This window comes from Cydia strobilella, chromosome 20 (genome assembly GCF_947568885.1).
Source record: "Cydia strobilella chromosome 20, ilCydStro3.1, whole genome shotgun sequence".
NCBI classification, from domain to species: Eukaryota; Metazoa; Arthropoda; class Insecta; order Lepidoptera; family Tortricidae; genus Cydia; species Cydia strobilella.
Window position 1 is genome coordinate 8,134,623 of NC_086060.1, and position 20,256 is coordinate 8,154,878.

At 43.5% G+C, this 20,256-nt stretch overlaps 1 protein-coding gene across 1 annotated transcript in view; it reads right to left on the bottom strand.

The window, feature by feature from the left end:
- Positions 1-20,256, bottom strand: part of LOC134750568 (uncharacterized) — a 46,734-nt gene that overhangs the window by 7,015 nt on the left and 19,463 nt on the right. Inside the window, exons 3-10 of the mRNA XM_063685776.1 lie at positions 19,050-19,217; positions 17,952-18,077; positions 16,213-16,341; positions 15,026-15,184; positions 13,365-13,489; positions 12,010-12,111; positions 2,736-2,835; positions 619-749 (exon numbers count right to left, since the gene is read on the bottom strand). Coding sequence (XP_063541846.1) covers positions 619-749; positions 2,736-2,835; positions 12,010-12,111; positions 13,365-13,489; positions 15,026-15,184; positions 16,213-16,341; positions 17,952-18,077; positions 19,050-19,217 — 1,040 coding nt within the window. The remainder of the gene's footprint in view (positions 1-618; positions 750-2,735; positions 2,836-12,009; positions 12,112-13,364; positions 13,490-15,025; positions 15,185-16,212; positions 16,342-17,951; positions 18,078-19,049; positions 19,218-20,256) is intronic.

A 20,256-nucleotide genomic window follows, 5' to 3' on the forward strand; every position in this document is an offset into this window, starting at 1 on the left:
ATTTTAAAGGCCAGTGACAGAACTTATGAGCCGACTAGGTATACATATAAACCTTCCTCTTGAAGACCTCTACCTATTAAAAAAAACGGCATCAAAATCCGTTGCGTAGTTTTAAAGATCTAAGCATACATAGGGACAGACGGACGGACAGACAGCGGACAGCGACTTTGTTTTATACTATGTAGTGAGAATAAGAAATACAATTAAGAAAGAATAAGGACATTTAGAATGGGAATATTAGTTAAGTAATTCAATTATTGCATGAAAATTGTTTAAATTCAATTAACTACTGCACGACATTTAAAATTTCTATTATTTATCTCATATAAATTATTTCTTAAACTGTCTTAATTTGTAACTTACTATTTTTATGGAATTAATAAAGCTTTTTATTATTATTATGTAGTCATGTACAATGTCGTTTGTCAAGTCGGTACAGTTATATTATAGCTAAGACAAATTCTAGTAATCTTTTTATTATGTAAATAAATCTGCCTAAGGGCCCGGCCACGACATTACGCGACCGGCGGCAGCGGCGGCGGCAACTATAGGGGGGGAACAAGAGGCCACCGCCGCCGGTCGCGCAATGTCGTGGCCGGGCCGTTAGACGCTTTGTACCTGGAGTTAATAGCGTGCTGCACGCTAGTGGGGTCGGCAATACTCTTCCTGGCGACGCCGATACCGGGCACAGACAAAGCGTCCAGATCGGCCACTGATGATTTCTTTTCCAACGTCTTGCCGGGGCTTGACTGGAAACACACATTTTTTTTAGTATAAGAAACTATACAGGTGTCGCAAAGACTGTTAGCAGAGTCCAAAAAGAAAGGAATAACATTTAACCGTTGAATTTTTTACTTGTTAAATAATAGGCAGTTAACTGTCAACGTTCTTGAAATTGATGTTACTTAAGCAGTTTTGTAAGAAAAACTGTCCGCTACCGACTTCCTGCACAACAACTACTATGTGGATGAGTATACCTGGTGGGTCCGTGCCGGCGCCGGCGAGCCGGAGCGCGCCGGCGACGAGTCGGACGACGACACGCGGCCGCTGCTGTCCGTAGAGTCCGCTACCGACTTCTTGCACAACAACTACTATGTGGATGAGTATACCTGGTGGGTCCGTGCCGGCGCCGGCGAGCCGGAGCGCGCCGGCGACGAGTCGGACGACGACACGCGGCCGCTGCTGTCCGTAGAGTCCGCTACCGACTTCTTGCACAACAACTACTATGTGGATGAGTATACCTGGTGGGTCCGTGCCGGCGCCGGCGACGAGTCGGACGACGACACGCGGCCGCTGCTGTCCGTAGAGTCCGCTACCGACTTCTTGCACAGCAACTACTATGTGGATGAGTATACCTGGTGGGTCCGTGCCGGCGCCGGCGAGCCGGAGCGCGCCGGCGACGAGTCGGACGACGACACGCGGCCGCTGCTGTCCGTAGAGTCCGCTACCGACTTCTTGCACAACAACTACTATGTGGATGAGTATACCTGGTGGGTCCGTGCCGGCGCCGGCGAGCCGGAGCGCGCCGGCGACGAGTCGGACGACGACACGCGGCCGCTGCTGTCCGTAGAGTCCGCTACCGACTTCTTGCACAACAACTACTATGTGGATGAGTATACCTGGTGGGTCCGTGCCGGCGCCGGCGACGAGTCGGACGACGACACGCGGCCGCTGCTGTCCGTAGAGTCCGCTACCGACTTCTTGCACAACAACTACTATGTGGGTGAGTATACCTGGTGGGTCCGTGCCGGCGCCGGCGAGCCGGAGCGCGCCGGCGACGAGTCGGACGACGACACGCGGCCGCTGCTGTCCGTAGAGTCCGCTACCGACTTCTTGCACAACAACTACTATGTGGATGAGTATACCTGGTGGGTCCGTGCCGGCGCCGGCGACGAGTCGGACGACGACACGCGGCCGCTGCTGTCCGTAGAGTCCGCTACCGACTTCTTGCACAACAACTACTATGTGGATGAGTATACCTGGTGGGTCCGTGCCGGCGCCGGCGAGCCGGAGCGCGCCGGCGACGAGTCGGACGACGACACGCGGCCGCTGCTGTCCGTAGAGTCCGCTACCGACTTCTTGCACAACAACTACTATGTGGATGAGTATACCTGGTGGGTCCGTGCCGGCGCCGGCGAGCCGGAGCGCGCCGGCGACGAGTCGGACGACGACACGCGGCCGCTGCTGTCCGTAGAGTCCGCTACCGACTTCTTGCACAACAACTACTATGTGGATGAGTATACCTGGTGGGTCCGTGCCGGCGCCGGCGACGAGTCGGACGACGACACGCGGCCGCTGCTGTCCGTAGAGTCCGCTACCGACTTCTTGCACAACAACTACTATGTGGATGAGTATACCTGGTGGGTCCGTGCCGGCGCCGGCGAGCCGGAGCGCGCCGGCGACGAGTCGGACGACGACACGCGGCCGCTGCTGTCCGTAGAGTCCGCTACCGACTTCTTGCACAACAACTACTATGTGGATGAGTATACCTGGTGGGTCCGTGCCGGCGCCGGCGACGAGTCGGACGACGACACGCGGCCGCTGCTGTCCGTAGAGTCCGCTACCGACTTCTTGCACAACAACTACTATGTGGATGAGTATACCTGGTGGGTCCGTGCCGGCGCCGGCGAGCCGGAGCGCGCCGGCGACGAGTCGGACGACGACACGCGGCCGCTGCTGTCCGTAGAGTCCGCTACCGACTTCTTGCACAACAACTACTATGTGGATGAGTATACCTGGTGGGTCCGTGCCGGCGCCGGCGAGCCGGAGCGCGCCGGCGACGAGTCGGACGACGACACGCGGCCGCTGCTGTCCGTAGAGTCCGCTACCGACTTCCTGCACAACAACTACTATGGGTAATATGCTACTTCTTCTTCCTCGCGTTATATATCCCGACATTTTGCCAAGGCTCATGGGAGCCTGGGGTCCGCTTGAGTCCTAATCCCAAGAATTGACGTAGGGGAAACTAGGCCTTATCCTCCTGTTGTATGTCCTGTTTCCTCACGATGTTTTCCTTCACCGAAAAGCGATTGGTAAATATCAAATCATATTTCGTACATATGTTCCGAAAAAATCATTGGTACGAGCCGGGGTTTGAAATCGCGACCTCCGGATTGAAAGTCGCACACTCTTACCGCTAGGCCACTAGCGCTTTTTGGGTAATATGCTACGATATACATATTTGAATAGATAAATGCATAGATACATAAACACAGGTACTTAATTAAATCAGGGGCCTTTATGGGGTTCAAATTAATTATCTGCATTTTGGGGCAAGGCAAGAACAATATAATCTTCGCATTTTAAGGTTCCGTACCTCAAAAGGAAAAAAACGGAAACCTTATAAGATCACTTTGTTGTCCGTCCGTATACCCTTTATCTCGGGACCGCGTGGAATTGTCGATTAAAACCATATACTCAGATCTACAGTCCCTTGAAGATGTGAAAAAAATCAAACTTTTAAGTTAACGTAAAAAAAGGATACGGCCGTTTATGCCGCAAAAATAGTATTTTATACAACCGTAATACATAGAGTAACTGATACTAGAGCGTTACTGTCATAGTAAATTTTGTAACCCCAGTAAATTCACTGCCATCTGTCGACACACTTTAAAACTAAAAATGAAGATTTATAAAAATACGATTGATGGTTCCGGACACCATATCTAGTTTAGTTTTAATTGTTGTTTTTTTTTTAGAAATATTCTATATATCGTAAAATGGAATACATTGATTAGCGACAGTAGGTAGGGTAGTTTTCGAATATTTTTGACGTTTATGAAAAGCCAGTTGAAGGTAGATCGATTCGATGGCCGCTCATTCTCGTAGGCGCAAGCTCGTTCGCAGTGATAAACCCAAAACGTGTAAAAAACTGTCGATTTGTGTGCAAAAACCCTCGTAGCAGTCCCTACAGCATCACCTCGCCGTTGGAGAGTGTCGGTACCGACCAGGCGTTCGACATGCAGACACGGGGTGAGTTGGCTTTGATTGATTCGCTTTCACTGGCATAGATCGTTTAATTTCTCTCGAAAAACAATTGTCCTACTCGAGGGCGATTGTACATTTGTTCCTTCGACCGGGATCCTCCTCAAACTGAGAACAGCTAACCTGTCTCGGGGCCAGGAGTGACGTTGAACCACTTTCGTTTCGTTACAACTGTCGCTAATCTCGTCTCGTTACCATATCGTTAATTTTCGTTTCGCTTATCGTACATATCGCACAATACATAGTCATATTTTCGTATAAATAATCCTCGTAATTATTTAAATATCGCAAAGGTAATTAGCATCGAGCCTGTAGCCATTATTCCTCCAAAGTCCAATAATAAGCAATCGTTTAGCTACCTATAGATAAAGTTACCTTAAAACGCCTAAAATCCTATAGATATACAGTTATTTTAGCATATTATATTGAAATATCGAATTTTAGCCCATCGAATTGATGATGCAATCATATTATACGACCAAATTTAATAGGCATTGAATTTGGTATTGATACTGTTGGAATAGAATACTTCTAAAGTTAGTCGGATAATATTTGCACCGCGTGCCATATCTGATTACGTAATAAAATAACCTATAAACAATAGTGTTGATTTGGAGACTTTAAGAATAGCGATAATTACATTTAGTTATTGTTATTTTGTAAAGTGAATATAATACCTAGACGAATATAATTTACACAATAGTACGAGTACAGATAAATTAGTAATATTTTGCCTACGTATTTAGTCTACACAAATATCGTGCATTATTATCGAATAATGTTCACAGATAGATGTCCATTAATATTCACATAAATCACACATATAGTTAATCCTAATTCCTAATCAATAATTTGTTACCTTCTGCTGAAATTATTTACATACCTACGTTACGCACTCATAATTGGCGCAAACTTGCAAACTTATTCTCAGTCGTTTAAGGTCTATTTTCCAACGGCAGCACAACACGGTGCTAACTGTTTTGTTGTCGTAGTGAAATAATTCATTTAATTAGTGTTTTCGTTTCGTCACCTACATTCGTAATCGTTCGAAAAATAATTAAATTGCAAGTCTCACTTCTAATCGTTTTGAACATTTATCGTTATATTAATTCTCACAAGAATTATTTTCGTACCTATTGTAGTGAGATCAATTATTCTTCGCAAATATTATTTATAAGTTGTGTATTCGATAGTATAGTGGCGGGTGAACCTTATATCATAGTGAATAAGGTTGAAATTTGTTCGTTCTACAATTTGATTTGTTTATTGAAGAAGTTCCTTTTACATTTAATTAACGCGTTGGTAGACAGTTAAACTAATCATGTCTAAGGCACTTGCTCGTCGCAATTTGCAATTAAAACGCGAAATATCGATCAAACGTATCGACGAATGTTTAGCCGCCGGGTTGCAAGCTAAGGCGGATTCCTCGCGATTACCGTTGTTTATGTCTAGATTTAGCAAAATAGACGGCTATTGTTCTAGCTTTGAAACCCACCACTTGAAACTTATTTCGGAAATAACGGATGTGAATGAGTTAGACCAGGAGGATGTCGTACGTCAAGAATTTGACGATAAATATTTTCAAATAATCGAAATTCATACTTCGTTGTCGACCGCGACTAGTATTGAGGGCGAGACAAATAGAACTGATTTGTCCGTTAAGTTGCCTCGCTTAAATCTTGTCAATTTTGATGGCAACATTAAATCATGGGGAACATTTTACGACATGTTCAACACAATGGTGCATCAAAACAAACGATTGTCGAATATTGAGCGGTTTTCGATTTTGATTTCACTCCTTTCGGGTGAACCACTGCAATTGTTAAAAGGGTTTCCTTTATCGGATAACAATTATTTAGACGCCTACGCGGCTTTGATCGATCGATATAATAACAAACGAAAATTAGCCTTCCGACATTGGGAAGAAATTCAGAACGCCTCGTTGAAATCTAATTCGCCTAGCGAATTACGCCGACTCGTAGACACTTTCAAAGAAAATATCGCAGTTTTGAAAAACTTGAGATTTCCCGTCAACGATTGGGATTTCCCATTGTTTTATTTATTGATCAATAAATTGGACCTGGATACTCGTCGTCGTTTTGAACTGCAGAACGACAACAAGGACGTACCGTCATTTGACTCGTTGTTAGAATACGTGAGTAAGGCCGGTCAAGCATTAGAGCTTGCCGACCTCACAGAGAGCGCCGCCGCCCCTGCGGCGCGCGCACCCGCGGCACCCGGGCGCACCGCGCGCGCACACGCCGCGCCACGCACCGCTGCCTGGCGCCCGGCGCAGGATCGCGCACCCGCGGGCGCAGCCTATAAAACGCTAGTCACCACTAGCGCCACCTCGATCGAATCGTTTTGCGTGTTATGCAAGTCAAATCATGATCTTGCTAAATGTCTTGAATATCGGAACAAGACTCCTCACGAGCGTTTTTCTGTTGTCAAGGACAATCGGCTCTGCGTCAACTGCTTACGTTCTGGACACGTAGTTAAAACTTGCCCCTCCAAGTCTCGTTGTCAAAAGTGTAATGTCGCCCATCACACTACTATTCATTTCGATATCGAAAGCGGTAATTCCAAGGTCAGCGTCGGTTCGTCGGCCGCGACCAACGTTGGAGCCGCGACTTGCTCGTCGTCTTCGCCCCTCGACACCCAAAGGCACTTGCCTGACAAACAAGTGACCATGCTTGCATCCGACCCGGCACCTGTGGGCCAAATTTCTCTTTTTGCCACTGCGTGCGTGGAAGTACTAGATAAGTTCGGTAGTTATCAAAAAATTCGTATTGTCATAGATAATTGCAGTCAGCCAAACCTTATTACGCGACGTTGCGCGCAGCGGCTTGGACTTCCGATACGACAAAAAAATGCCTCTATCGAGGGTGTTTGTGAGGTGTCAACGTTGACAACTTCTTATACAACTCTTAACATTCGCAGCATGAAATCTGATTTCGAAATGTACGTCGAAGCCTTTGTTACACCCAAAATATGCAGCGACCAGCCTGCGGTAAAAATTGACATAGATCGGTTGTCATGCATCAACGCATTCGAACTCGCCGACTCTAATTTCGATAAACCTGGGAACATTGACGCCTTATTGGGGGTGGATGTGTTTTGTCAAATATTTTTGGGTAACCGTCACAACTGTGACGAAGGACCCACAATCTTTGAGACCAAACTTGGCTGGGTTGTCATGGGAAAGGCCCCTTGCGCAACTTCCCATTCCCAAACTTCATTGTTTTGCTCGATCGAATCGCTGGATTCCCAAATTCGAAAATTTTGGGAAATTGAAAGTCTCCCTAACGCTTCGCCCTTAACTGATGATGAAGTCACGTGTGAGAAAATATTCGCCTCGACTCACACACGTGACTCGAACGGGAGATATATCGTACACTTGCCGTTTCGAACCGTCGATCCTCGTTTTGGTGACTCGCGCGCCCTCGCCGAGCGCCGCCTGCTCTCCCTCGAAAAGAGACTCTCTCGTGAACCGGAGCTCCGGACAGAATACAATGATTTCATGCGTGATTATCTCGATGCTGGTCACATGGAGCCAGTTGAACCCCAACCAGACAGGCGTGCTTATCACTTAGCGCATTTCTGCGTGCTCAAGCCCAGCAGCGCCACCACCAAATTAAGGGTAGTCTTCGATGGAACTGCTCAGCCTGCTGGAGGCCCCTCGTTGAATGATCAGTTGCTCGTTGGACCGAAACTGCAATCTGATCTCGTTTCGATTTTACTTCGCTTTCGTTTGCATGCGGTTGTCTTCACAGCCGACATACGCCAAATGTATCGACAAATCTTAGTCTCTCTCACCGATCGAGACTTTCAACGCATCTTATTCAGGTTCTCGCTCGATGAACCTATACAAGAGTTTCGTCTAAATACCGTAACCTACGGTATGTCTTCGTCCAGTTTCCTCGCAATTCGAGCCCTGATTCAATTGGCCATTGATGAAGGCAAAGAGTATCCTCGTGCGGTTGACGTCCTCAACCGCGACATTTACGTCGATGACGTGGTGACAGGCGCTGAGTCCGTCGAATCAGCTCTCGACCTTCAGTCTCAGGTTGTCAAGATCCTAGAGAAAGGATGTTTCGAACTCCGCAAGTGGTCGAGCAACTGCCCCCGCTTGCTCGAGAATCTCGACCCGACCCATTGTCATAATAAGACGCTCTCTTTCGATTCGGAACCGACATCTCCTGTTAAGGTGCTCGGTATGGAGTGGAACCCGTCCAGTGACGCGTTCACTTTCACGGTCAATACGCTTCATGAAAAGTGTACAAAACGAAATACTCTTTCGGAATTGGCACGCATATTCGATCCTCTTGGGTTTCTTACACCCTTGACACTGTCGTTCAAGCGCATAATTCAAGATCTTTGGACTCTTGGATTAGATTGGGATGTGGTAGCACCCCCCAACATCAGCCAAAACTGGCTTCGTTATCGTTTAGATCTCGACTTATTGTCGTCTCTCGAAATACCTCGATTCATTCCGTCGACAGAGTCTTGTAGTGTTCAGCTGCATGGCTTCTGTGACGCTTCGGAGGCGGGATATTCGGCTGTCGTTTACTTTCGCATTCGGCATGGCGATGGTAGCATCACCATACATTTGATAATGTCACGCTGTAAGGTCTCTCCTTTAAAACGTATTTCTATTCCTCGTTCGGAACTGTGCGCTGCAGTTTTGCTGACAGACCTCGTCGAACACGTAAAGGAAGTCTACGGCGCAGATGTCAAATTTGAGGATATATTCTGTTGGTCTGATTCCACTGTGACACTCTCTTGGTTACGTTCGCCGTCACAACGCTGGAAGACTTACGTCAGTAATCGCGTAAGTCACATACAAGAGAAAATACCTGCTGGTCACTGGCGCCATGTCACGTCAGAAACCAATCCGGCCGACTGTGCCTCTCGCGGAGTCACGGTTCGAGAACTTGTAAACCATCCATTATGGTGGACAGGCCCCGCTTGGTTGGCACTTGACAGTAGCTCCTGGCCAAAGTCACCGTTGTCTATCGAAGTTGAATCGGATTTGTTGGACGAACAAAGGGTCCCCAAACAGACCGTATTGTTCACTGCCGTCAACCAGCTTGACGACTTCTTATCCAGACATTCGAGTCTGAATAAGGCTAAGCGCATTGTCGCTTACGTTCATCGTTTCGTACATAACTGTCGTAACCCTGACAACAGACGTTTCGGCCCACTTGTTCAATCGGAACTCGATGGTGCCCTTACTAGTTTAGTAAAGTTGACTCAAGAAAAGTCATTCTCGAGTGAGATTAAATCTCTTAAGGACGGTAAAAAGTTGCCTAAACATTTCAGAAAACTCAGTGTTTTTATCGATACATCCGGTTTGTTGAGGGTGGGCGGTAGGCTGGTTCACTCTGAACTCGATTACGATTGCAAACATCCCTTACTGCTACCCAGTCAGGATCGCATGACACAGCTCGTCATCGATCAAGTACACAATGATAATCAACATCCGGGGTTACGCACGCTAAATTTCTTGATTGCACAAAACTTTTGGATCCTTGCTTCTAAGCGCGTGATTAGTTCTCGCTTATCGAAATGCATAAAGTGCTTCCGCTCTAATCCTAAGCCTTTAGTGCCCCGTATGGCAGACCTACCCAAAACTCGAATTTCGCAAGTAAAACCATTCTCGTGTATCGGTGTCGATTTTGCGGGTCCTTTTCCCACATACATCAAACGCTATCGTGGGGCCAGGCCTTTTAAAACACACGTGTGTTTATTTATATGTTTTGCGACCAAAGCATCACATATCGAGCTCGTTATAGGACTGACCACCGAAGCCTTTCTCGCTGCCCTGCGTCGATTTATCGCTCGCCGTGGCCGTTGCCAACGTATACATTGTGACCGGGGTACGAATTTCGTAGGCGCTTATAACGCGTTACTACCTCTCATGCAAGACGCAGCCTCTCGTGAGAGTATCGAATTCTCGTTCAATCCACCAGCCGCATCCCACTTCGGCGGCCTGTGGGAAGCCAACATCAAATCGTTTAAAACACATCTTGCTCGCGTGGTAGGGAATCAAATCCTAACTTATGAGGAATTTCTTACAGTGGCCGCCCAAATTGAATCGGCCCTTAACTCACGGCCACTTTGTGAGATGAATTCCGATCCAAACGACATGTCGGTGTTAACACCCGGACATTTTCTCACCTTAGAGCCCTTGACATCACTCGTAGATACTTCAACTAGCGATACAAACATTTCCATTTCGAGTCGTTGGCAGCTTGTTCAGAAACTCCATCGTGATTTCTGGAAGCGATGGCATTTGGAGTACTTGCATACGTTAAATCAACGCGCGAAATGGCACTCGGATATTGATGAACCCAAGGTGGGCACATTAGTATTGATTAAAGATGAACAACTGAAGCCACTTCATTGGTCTCTTGGTCGTATAGTATCTTTGCATCCGGGCAAAGACGGGATCTCCCGTGTAGCTACTGTTCGGTCACAATCAGGTCTACTACAAAGGCCTCTGGTAAAGTTGTGTCCTTTACCTATAGACTAGTTTATTCGTAAAATACTTCGTATTGGTGGGCGGAATGATGGTTCCGGACACCATATCTAGTTTAGTTTTAATTGTTGTTTTTTTTTTAGAAATATTCTATATATCGTAAAATGGAATACATTGATTAGCGACAGTAGGTAGGGTAGTTTTCGAATATTTTTGACGTTTATGAAAAGCCAGTTGAAGGTAGATCGATTCGATGGCCGCTCATTCTCGTAGGCGCAAGCTCGTTCGCAGTGATAAACCCAAAACGTGTAAAAAACTGTCGATTTGTGTGCAAAAACCCTCGTAGCAGTCCCTACAGCATCACCTCGCCGTTGGAGAGTGTCGGTACCGACCAGGCGTTCGACATGCAGACACGGGGTGAGTTGGCTTTGATTGATTCGCTTTCACTGGCATAGATCGTTTAATTTCTCTCGAAAAACAATTGTCCTACTCGAGGGCGATTGTACAACGATAGAATGTATTTAAATATAGATAAATGATTTTTTTTATTTGCATTAATTATTTTTATGATTTTGACCCATGTTCTTTCACTGATATGCCTTAAAATTGTTAAATAACAAACGAAACCGTCAACGCCATCTATACGACTGTAGGCCAAAACTAGTAGCGCCCTCTGAACGAGAATCAAATTTTCTTGATTTTCGAGGCACGTTTTTTCCTTAGACTGTATCTATCTATTACGGAGTTATATCTATCTTTGCCGTAATATAATGGAGAGCTTTTCAGTCGAGTACCGTGTTAAGGCCTAGCTTGCTAAGTTCTTGTACCTAATAAGGCTACAAGATTGAAAAGCTTGATTATATCACTATTGTATACAATACTTTTTCTACGAGTCAACAAAAATAATACTTTAAACTAGTAGAATCATCAAACCAAGAGTATTTAGCTAAGATACGCGAGCAGCCGCGATACCTTCATACTCGTACGCGCTCGGCCACCGGGGCCCGGCGGGTTGGCCAACGACACCTTCTCATAACTCATGACGCCCTGGTACTTGCTCCTTGCTATATTCAATTTTTAGACAGTTTTTTTCTTGATATTGGCGAGCTGTGATTGGTCAAATTCATGATAGTTTACTATGACTACAACTATAATGAAATTCGAGTCGTTTAGTAACCATTTCGAAATGAATATTATAGTCGAGTTGGCAGCCCATAAACGATAAGCACCCATTTCCACTTTGGTATACGATGTCCTAATTCAACCATTAGACCATTACATTACAGTCGACGAGTAGAAAAATGTATATTTCAACACTCTCAAGGGAATCTAAATTTATAAGGCACTTCCCGTTGACCTAGAACTATGAAATTTGGCAAGTAATATCATCTTACTCTACAAATACAGGAAAAAATCTCAAAACTATAAATTTGTAAAAAACTAAATAAGTTCAATTTGTACGTAACCCTCGGTGGGCGAGTCCGACTCGCACTTGTCCGTGTGTGGTTTTGACAGTACGCCTCGCTCAGAAGTAATGTACCTACCTCGACGTGTGGAGATGTCGGGTGTCCGGTCGGGCCGGGTCGTGCTGCACGAGCAGCCGCGCCGACTGCGACAGCAGTATACGGTCACACCATGACGGACATCTGCAATACACAACACAACCATAATGTTAAAATAAACTACTATAGTATGAATTTTCTCAATTGATTTTTACGCCTCACACCCTAATCTGTTAAACAAAAGCCTTTGTTTCTTTTGTTCAGCGGTTACCAATGCTACCGCTACTGACTGAACGGGAACAAACTCGTTTAAAAAGAAATTTTACCGTTAATATTTATATGGTTCAAATTTATGTAGCAGCTCTGTATTCTGAGGGGACACAGGCAACCGTTCGTTCTTCATTACTCAAACTCGTTATCACAAAATGAGCTGTTACATTTTGAACCTTAATACTATCACGATAGCAACTATCTGTTGTTTTTAACGACATATTGCTTTGCCACGCGCTCGGTACGCGATTAAGGCGCCTCTCCATAAAATAAACAAAGGCTTTGTTTTAACGGATTAGGGTTGAGGCCTAAAAATCGTGCCGATTTAAAATATAAAATACTCCCGTCGGTCGTGTTTTAATTTATCGCCACTCGTTGCGAATTTCCCATTTTTCGCACTTGTATCGTACTGTACTACGATTCCCAGATTAGAGTGGTACTCCATCTGTCCAATATCTTTGTCCAATGTGCATTGCATCTCACTCTCCCATTAAGCAAAATGTGATGTGAGTGTGAAAATATTGGACAGATGGAATACCATCCATAGACACTTGCTTGACAATAATGCAGGGTGATTTCCTTATCCTTTGACCAAACTTGTCAATTTTCGTAATGAGATCATACAGAAACACTTACTATGGGCCTAGCGTTCAAATATTACGTAACGCAATTTGGGGGGTCTTGTCAAACGTTACGAGCGATGCGTTACAGGGGCGGAGACGGGAGGAGGAGTTGGAAGAAAAATCTTCGAAAATTGAGTTACGTAATATTTGAACGTCCCCTAATCTAGGAATACAGGAAAAAAAGGCAATTTCATAAGCGGTTGCCTATGAGATGTCTAAGTTTTCTATGGCAGAACAAAGTGAACTTTGTTTCGCAATATTGGAATTAGTCTTATAACAAAAAAAACTGTATGTTTATTAACCTTTTCGACGAAGTGTCAAACACAAAAGCTGTCATCCAGACCCCACGTCACCTAAGTGTCAAAATTGAAATTGAACTTTATCCATATGCATGTAGATCTATGTTGCTCTGTGTTCTATGACGGATTAATCGGTTTTTGGCGTTGGACCTACGGTGCGTATATATCGGTCATTGGTGTTCAAAAGGTTAATTTAATAAGTTACCTAGTCTTCATGTAATGCGTCGGCAACTGTACGTCCTCTTCAAAAGGATAGGTCGGTGGGAATTTGACGGGAAACTCATACAAGTGCGGCCGCAGTGCTTCTAGCTCGCGATCGAAACGTTGCAACTGAAATAAAACGCATTGATTTATTATTGTGTATCTATTTCTTTGACAAAAGTTACATTTTACTGTTCTCTCTGACATGTATCAGCTTTACTTATTACACTTTGCTTCTACTCTGCCAACTATCCTATACTTTATGCTGAGCTTATTACAGAGGCATTAATATTCAATAATAATAATTTCTGACCAACAATTTTTTTTTTGTTGACGGAGTGGGAATGCACTTACGCACGGTGCAATGCACTTGCCGCTCCTTTTCCCTCTCTTGACGAGGGGGGGGGAGAGAATTTGGTCATTTGGCCCTACACACTAAACCCATGCCCTACCCACTAAGCCCACTCCAGCGTTTCACCCTCTTTGCCGTTCGTGAGGGCGCACTGGGATCAATAACATTCTACCACGGCGCCCTCCGGCAGTCCCGGCTTGTCGCCAGGGCACCCTCACAATGGAGGGGGGTTCAGAAACGCTGGGAGGAGGATTCCATAATGGCTATCCTCCAAGGCATCCCTCCACCTTACTTTCAGGAGTTCTGCGGCTGCTCTGGCCAATCTCTCTACCTCCTCCGCATCCGTGAGCTCCCCGCTCAACCCTCTGCCAGTATCTTTCGGCCAGCACCCAACAATAAAGGCCTGTACACACCGGACGTGTGTGCGTAGGCGTGCACACGTTATCAAACTTCGGATAGGAAGTAATATTATTTACTCTATGGCGTCACGCTTCAAAATTTCTACGCACGCGTACGTGTACATCTACGCAAATGCAACCGATGTGCTTCAGACTTTGTATGGACGCCACAATCTCTCTTGCTAGCTCGCAATCCCAAAGTCATTCGGATTTGTATTTTCTCAAACATGCTATATAATATTGATATTACGTTCTTTATATTAGGCTGGGAAGTATCACGTTTCAGGCGCGGCTAGACGAGAGGTCTGTAATGAAATTTCATACAAAGTTGCAGGCCTAGGCCGGGAAGTGGCTTTTTTTAAATTTCTATTTCACATATAATTGTGGCACAGCATCATGGCATTCAGCCATTTTTTTTTTTGAACCTGACGGGCTCTATGGCACTATGGTCATTCGAGCGGTAGGACTGTGTGGGGGGATGGTAGCCTGGGGAAAATCCAGGACCCTTCCGCATCACACGAGACGGTTTTGCTACGCTGGAAGCTGGAATACCTACTCCTAGTTTAAAAAAAAAACGATATTTGATTGATATATATAGTTGGTCAAGCAAATCTTGTTAGTAAATAAGAACAAAAAAAACTATACTCATCCTTTTCTTTTGGGTGTTAGTACTAGTGTAAGACAAAGATAGTATGATTCGCTCTGTCTTTGTTTGAAATAAGACAGTCCTTTGACAAACTATATACCTATATTAAACGTTTGAGAAAAGCACTATACATACATCGGCGTGAAAACGGGTTGTCGGCCTCATAACTATCCATATTCTATTCGGCCGGCAACCCCTTCCTTCCCGGTCTCTGTAGTAATGTACTATTTTTTACTAAAGTGTGTGACATCTATTTTCAAAATACGTACCCAGGGCTCTCGAAAGATCTTCTGATGGTCCTGATGAGCAAACTCCTTCTTGCCTACTGTGAGGACTATTCTGCCATCTGGCCCTCGATACTGGAGTTTCGAAGACTCGGTGGCGTTGCCATTCTGAAGTCTGCTCGCCGTAAGCTCTTCTGTCACTTTCTGAAAACATGATATTTGAATTTTAATTACATAATCACATTTAAGTATCATTTACGAAGCGACACACGAATTTCATGATTTATTGTAAGTAAATAAAAAAGAAGAAAACAAAAACACATTACATACACAACAAACAGTACTGAGACTGGAAAATAGGGATTTGACAGTCGAGTATGATACACAAGGACAAGGGAAGCGAACAAACCCTAATGTAAGAAAAGGCTAGCGATAGCTCGTTAAAATATAGAATAAGGATTTTTTTTTTAATTGACTTAACGATCACTTGCTTTGCCTGAATGTTGTGTGTGTCTTTTTGCAAGGCTTTTAAGCAGTCTAAATAATAAAATATCAGGAACTTTATGACAATTTTTTATTATACCACGTCGGTGGCAAACAAGCATACGGCCCGCCTGTTGGTAAGCAGTCACCGTAGCCTATGGACGTCTGCAACACCAGATATATTATATGCGCGTTGCTAACCCTTTAAAAACCTTTACAATGCATGTGCTCGAAAAGTGCATTTCCTACGGAGCCATATCATGCGGAAAGTACTACTTTTCCGCACTAGTGCTTTTTGTTTTCATTTTTTTTTACAGTACATATGGTGCTACTTTCTCGCACTAGTGCAGAAAAGAGCACTTTTCGTGCATATGTCCAAAGTTTAAAGGGCCATATGTATTGTAAAACGTTGTACGATACACGTGCGAATAGGTAATTCGCAACTCGTGTCGATTTAAAACACTACTTTTAATAATTAAACTTATTTGCCATGATATGTTTTTTTATTTACTCGCACAATGCATAGTAAAACATTGTATGATACACTTGCGTAAAGATGATTTCCGCACTTGTTGCATAAATAGCTATTACACTTCTTTTTTGAAGAACCCCATGCTGTAGCCCCTCGGGAAAACCTCGGCAGGGAGCTTATTCCACAGCCGACGCGTCAGCGGGAGGAAATTCCTCTTAAACCGCACACTACGCACGCCATTTCCACGCAAGTTGAGAAAAGTTAGAAGTTTAATTACCTTGACGACGCCACCGGTGTCGGTGCGAAAGTTGAAGTCGCCGAATATGAAATATGGCGCCGCGTTGACGTCGGAGTGGATGTGGCCCAGCGTGTGGCGGAGCGCGCGGCGGCGGCTGCGGCAGTATACCTGCAGTCAAGCACTGTATAGCACAATGTTATGGCAGGTGTCCGGAACTCTTAGCAATAGCCCAGTATTATATTCCACCTAAATTTAAGCCATTGACCAGGACTCTTTCCACTTTTCTATAATAGCTCCCAATGCCTGCTGAAACCGGTTTACGGGTAATTATTTATGTACCCGTGAATTGGTTCCAGCAGGCGTTCTACATGACATCAAAACTCTCCAAACGGCCTCTACGTGTTGGATCTATATCCCCACGCACGCCTTATAAATGACCGGGCCTGAAAACCCGAGAGTTTGTAACGGAGATACAAATAATAATAATAATATTCTTTATTGTGCACAATGAAACATGATTAAATACAGCAAATTAACATAAAAAACCAAGCAGCAACAGGCGGTCTTATCGCTTAAAAGCGATCTCTCCCAGACAACCTTCAGGTAGTAGAAATTAGCGCATACCTTCATTCATATACGAGTACAGCAGGCAGGGTGTCTCTAACATCAAACATTGATTCTGCAAATAGGCCACAGGGGCACTTTTACATGGCAATTTTTACAAGCTATAAAATTAACCAAAAATTACAAAAAACAATTAAAAATATAGAATCAATGAAATAGAGTTTGTTAGAGATGTATCCAGTCTAAATAAATAAATAAATAATAAAATAAATAAATAAAAAGTTGTTTATTAAAAGAAAGATTTTAAAATTACAACAGGCTCAGTGGTCCCACACTAGGCTAGGCCTGTATCGTGGTGACCGCTCTACAAATTTCGAATTACACACAAAAAAAAACTAATAAAAAATATACAAACAACAGACAAGTACTAAAATTGTTTAGAGATGTAAAAATGTCTAGGTGTCAGAGATAAAATATATATATATTAAAAAAAACGATTATCAAATTATCCTTAGAGGTGTAAAGGGTCTCCAAGAATAGAATAGCTAGGCTACAAGATTAAGCAAATTTACCCATGAAAATCTCATAGTTTTTAAGATATCGGCACTTATAAGAATCCTGGTTATAAAAGGTATATAAGTGCCGATATCTCAAAAACTATGATATTTTCATTAAGGGTAAATTTACTTAATCTTGTAGCCCGACCTGGGGCCCGTTTATCAAAAGTTTTTAGCTTGTAATACAAGTGGAAGTCCCTTTCTAACAAAAGCTATCAAAAAAGGACTTCCACTTGTATTACAAGCTACAAGCTTTTGATAAACGGGCCCCTGTTCTATAAGCCCTATAAGTCTTGGCGTTGGTTTTAGGGACACCAGCTATGAAACCTGATTTAAACATTGGATATCTTACGAAGTTTTAGGTTCGTTTAATCGTAAATGAAACATTTATTGAATTTTATTCATGTAGCTTTTATACTCTGGACGCTCTGTTTCATCATCAGAGCAAAAAAGGATTAAGTATTGTCTTGACTTTTATGAGAAATTCCGTCACCATTTTGATAAACTTTTTGGGCCTTTACTCATCTACAGCAAGCGACACTGGAGTCGGGTATGTCCTTAAACTACGTCCAAAACAACTTAGGTACAGTGTTTGTGTATGTACATATGTAGTCATGATTCTTGAAAAAGAAGTAGTATTTAGTAGCATCTACTTACCGATGGAAAGGGCTGCAGTGCAAGCAGATTTGAAGCGTCGTGGAAAAGATGTATGTTCACGAACTCCACTGCAGTGCCGCGAATCAACCACCGTGTGCGAAGAAAGCCTTTACGGGACCACTTACACTGTGGACAAACAAGAACACACCCATGAATAGTACTCTAATAGGATCTAATTATAAGGGACTAAGCACTGGTTTCCAAACTGGAGATCGATGGATTTAAATTCCGGCTTGAAGCGATGACGTTTTTTAAAGTTTCATTTATACCATATCGGTCGGTTTATATTTTTACTGGGCGCTTTTCTGTAACGGAAAACATCTTAGGGGTCATACATTAACTACGTCACACAGGAGAGAGGTGGTCCAGTAAATGTGACATGTTGTGACACGGGGGAGGGCGGAGTCACAAACTTCATGACGTCACTTTAACTTCAATTGTAGCCGAAAATTGTTTTGATTTTTTTGTATTCGCGGTACAACTAAATAGGCTAGTTTTTGAAACGATATATCGTTTTTATTCATGAAATTTAATTCCTAACCGATTTCATGTCATAAAATTTTAATATTGCTATTATTAATTTTTGCTGATTTCGTTGAAAACAAAATTGTTAAATATGTGACGTCACATCAAGGGGGAGGGGGTTGCCAAATGTGACCAGGTGTGACAAGGACAGAGGGGAGGGGTAAAAAAAATCACGAAATTCGTGTGATGTAATTTCGATTGACGTTTACGATTAAATTGACGTTTTTCGCTTTAAGATATATGTATGCTATGATTTGTTTTTAAGTTTAAACGATGTTTACTTTTGTAATTTTATTTTATGTACTCTGGACGTGTAATTAGCTTTATCAATAAATATATGAATATGAATATGGATGACTCCTTAAGGAAGCCGGACTGTTAAACAACTCTAATACCTAAGGCTTAGTTTTCACTATGGGTTGGAAGGAAGGTATGGTATGTGGGAGTCGCTTTTGAAAAAAAAACTAGTGACAAGGCGTAACTTGGGCTCGTTTAAGGGCGGAAAATGGAAAGCAATAAGAAGAAGGGAAGGGTGGACAAACCTATGTACCTAGATCTAAGGTTATACCATACCTCAGGAAAAAAATGCTGCGGGAACTTGGTCTTCTCCTTAGTGGTGACCTTCTCGATGTTACCGCTGTGAACCTCTTTGCCAGTCGCCTCCACGTAGGCTTTCTGTTCGAAGTCCCAGATCTTCAGGTCGGTGAGAGACGAGTGCGCGAAGTACATGTTACCGAGTGCCTGTTGACAAAAGCAAAGTTAAAACCTGTTTCCTGGTAAAAAGCAAAGAATTATAACGATTAGGTATATATTAGCTGTTGAATAGGGGGTATTACTGCAATGTTCTTCCACCAGAGTGCAGCATTAGCACGTTTAGTAAACCATAGAGTAACTTATACATACTGTGCCTTTAACAGTTTTTTGACAAGTTTTCAGAGACAATAAATATGACATTGATGCATCAAGGCGGTTTGTTTACAGAGGACCTGTCCTAACGGGAAACAGAGATGTTAGATAGCAAAATTTCGATTTTCTTGTTTCGTGATATAGACCCTAGATATCTTAGACTTACACCTCAATCACTCTGTGGTTAAAGTAATAACTAGGTGGATTTAAGTGTGCGGTTGTTTTCTGCGATAAAGGCAGCATTGGACGCATGCGTTAACGGAATGTATGAAAAATGACAATGCGCTTACCGCTGCGGTTACCGCGTAAAACAACAACTAAAAAAACATTAAGTACAGTAAGCACCTTACGACTATGAGCCGAACGCTCACTTTGAGCAATGATGAGCACCCTGTTTCATGTCCCAAATCAAGCATTCGGTTGATATGATCGAACTAACTTAAAATATCTCTCAAATGAAAGGGATTCGCAATCATCGGATATCGAAAAAAAACAACCAGCGTTTACTCAAGCATTATGGAGATTTATAAATAAAACATCCACTAATTAGCCTCATGCATGAAGTTTATATTTTAACGAAATATGTTTTATTCGGATGTTTGTTACCGTTATATCATGTTACAAATGCATTTCCGTTTTTAAATTACCATTTAATTACTTAAAATTATAAATAAAAAGTACAAAAATTTGCCCGCGAAAAGCTAGTGAGCGAAACGCTCGAAACGCCACGTGACGTCACGCGTTCGACAGATTAGTGTCATTAGTAGCAAACGTCAGTTGGGCCGCCCAACGTGTGACGTCATCACGCTCTGTCGAATTCGCGCCAAAAATTATGAGCGTTTCAGCCGCTCAAAAATTTTCAACATTTTAAATA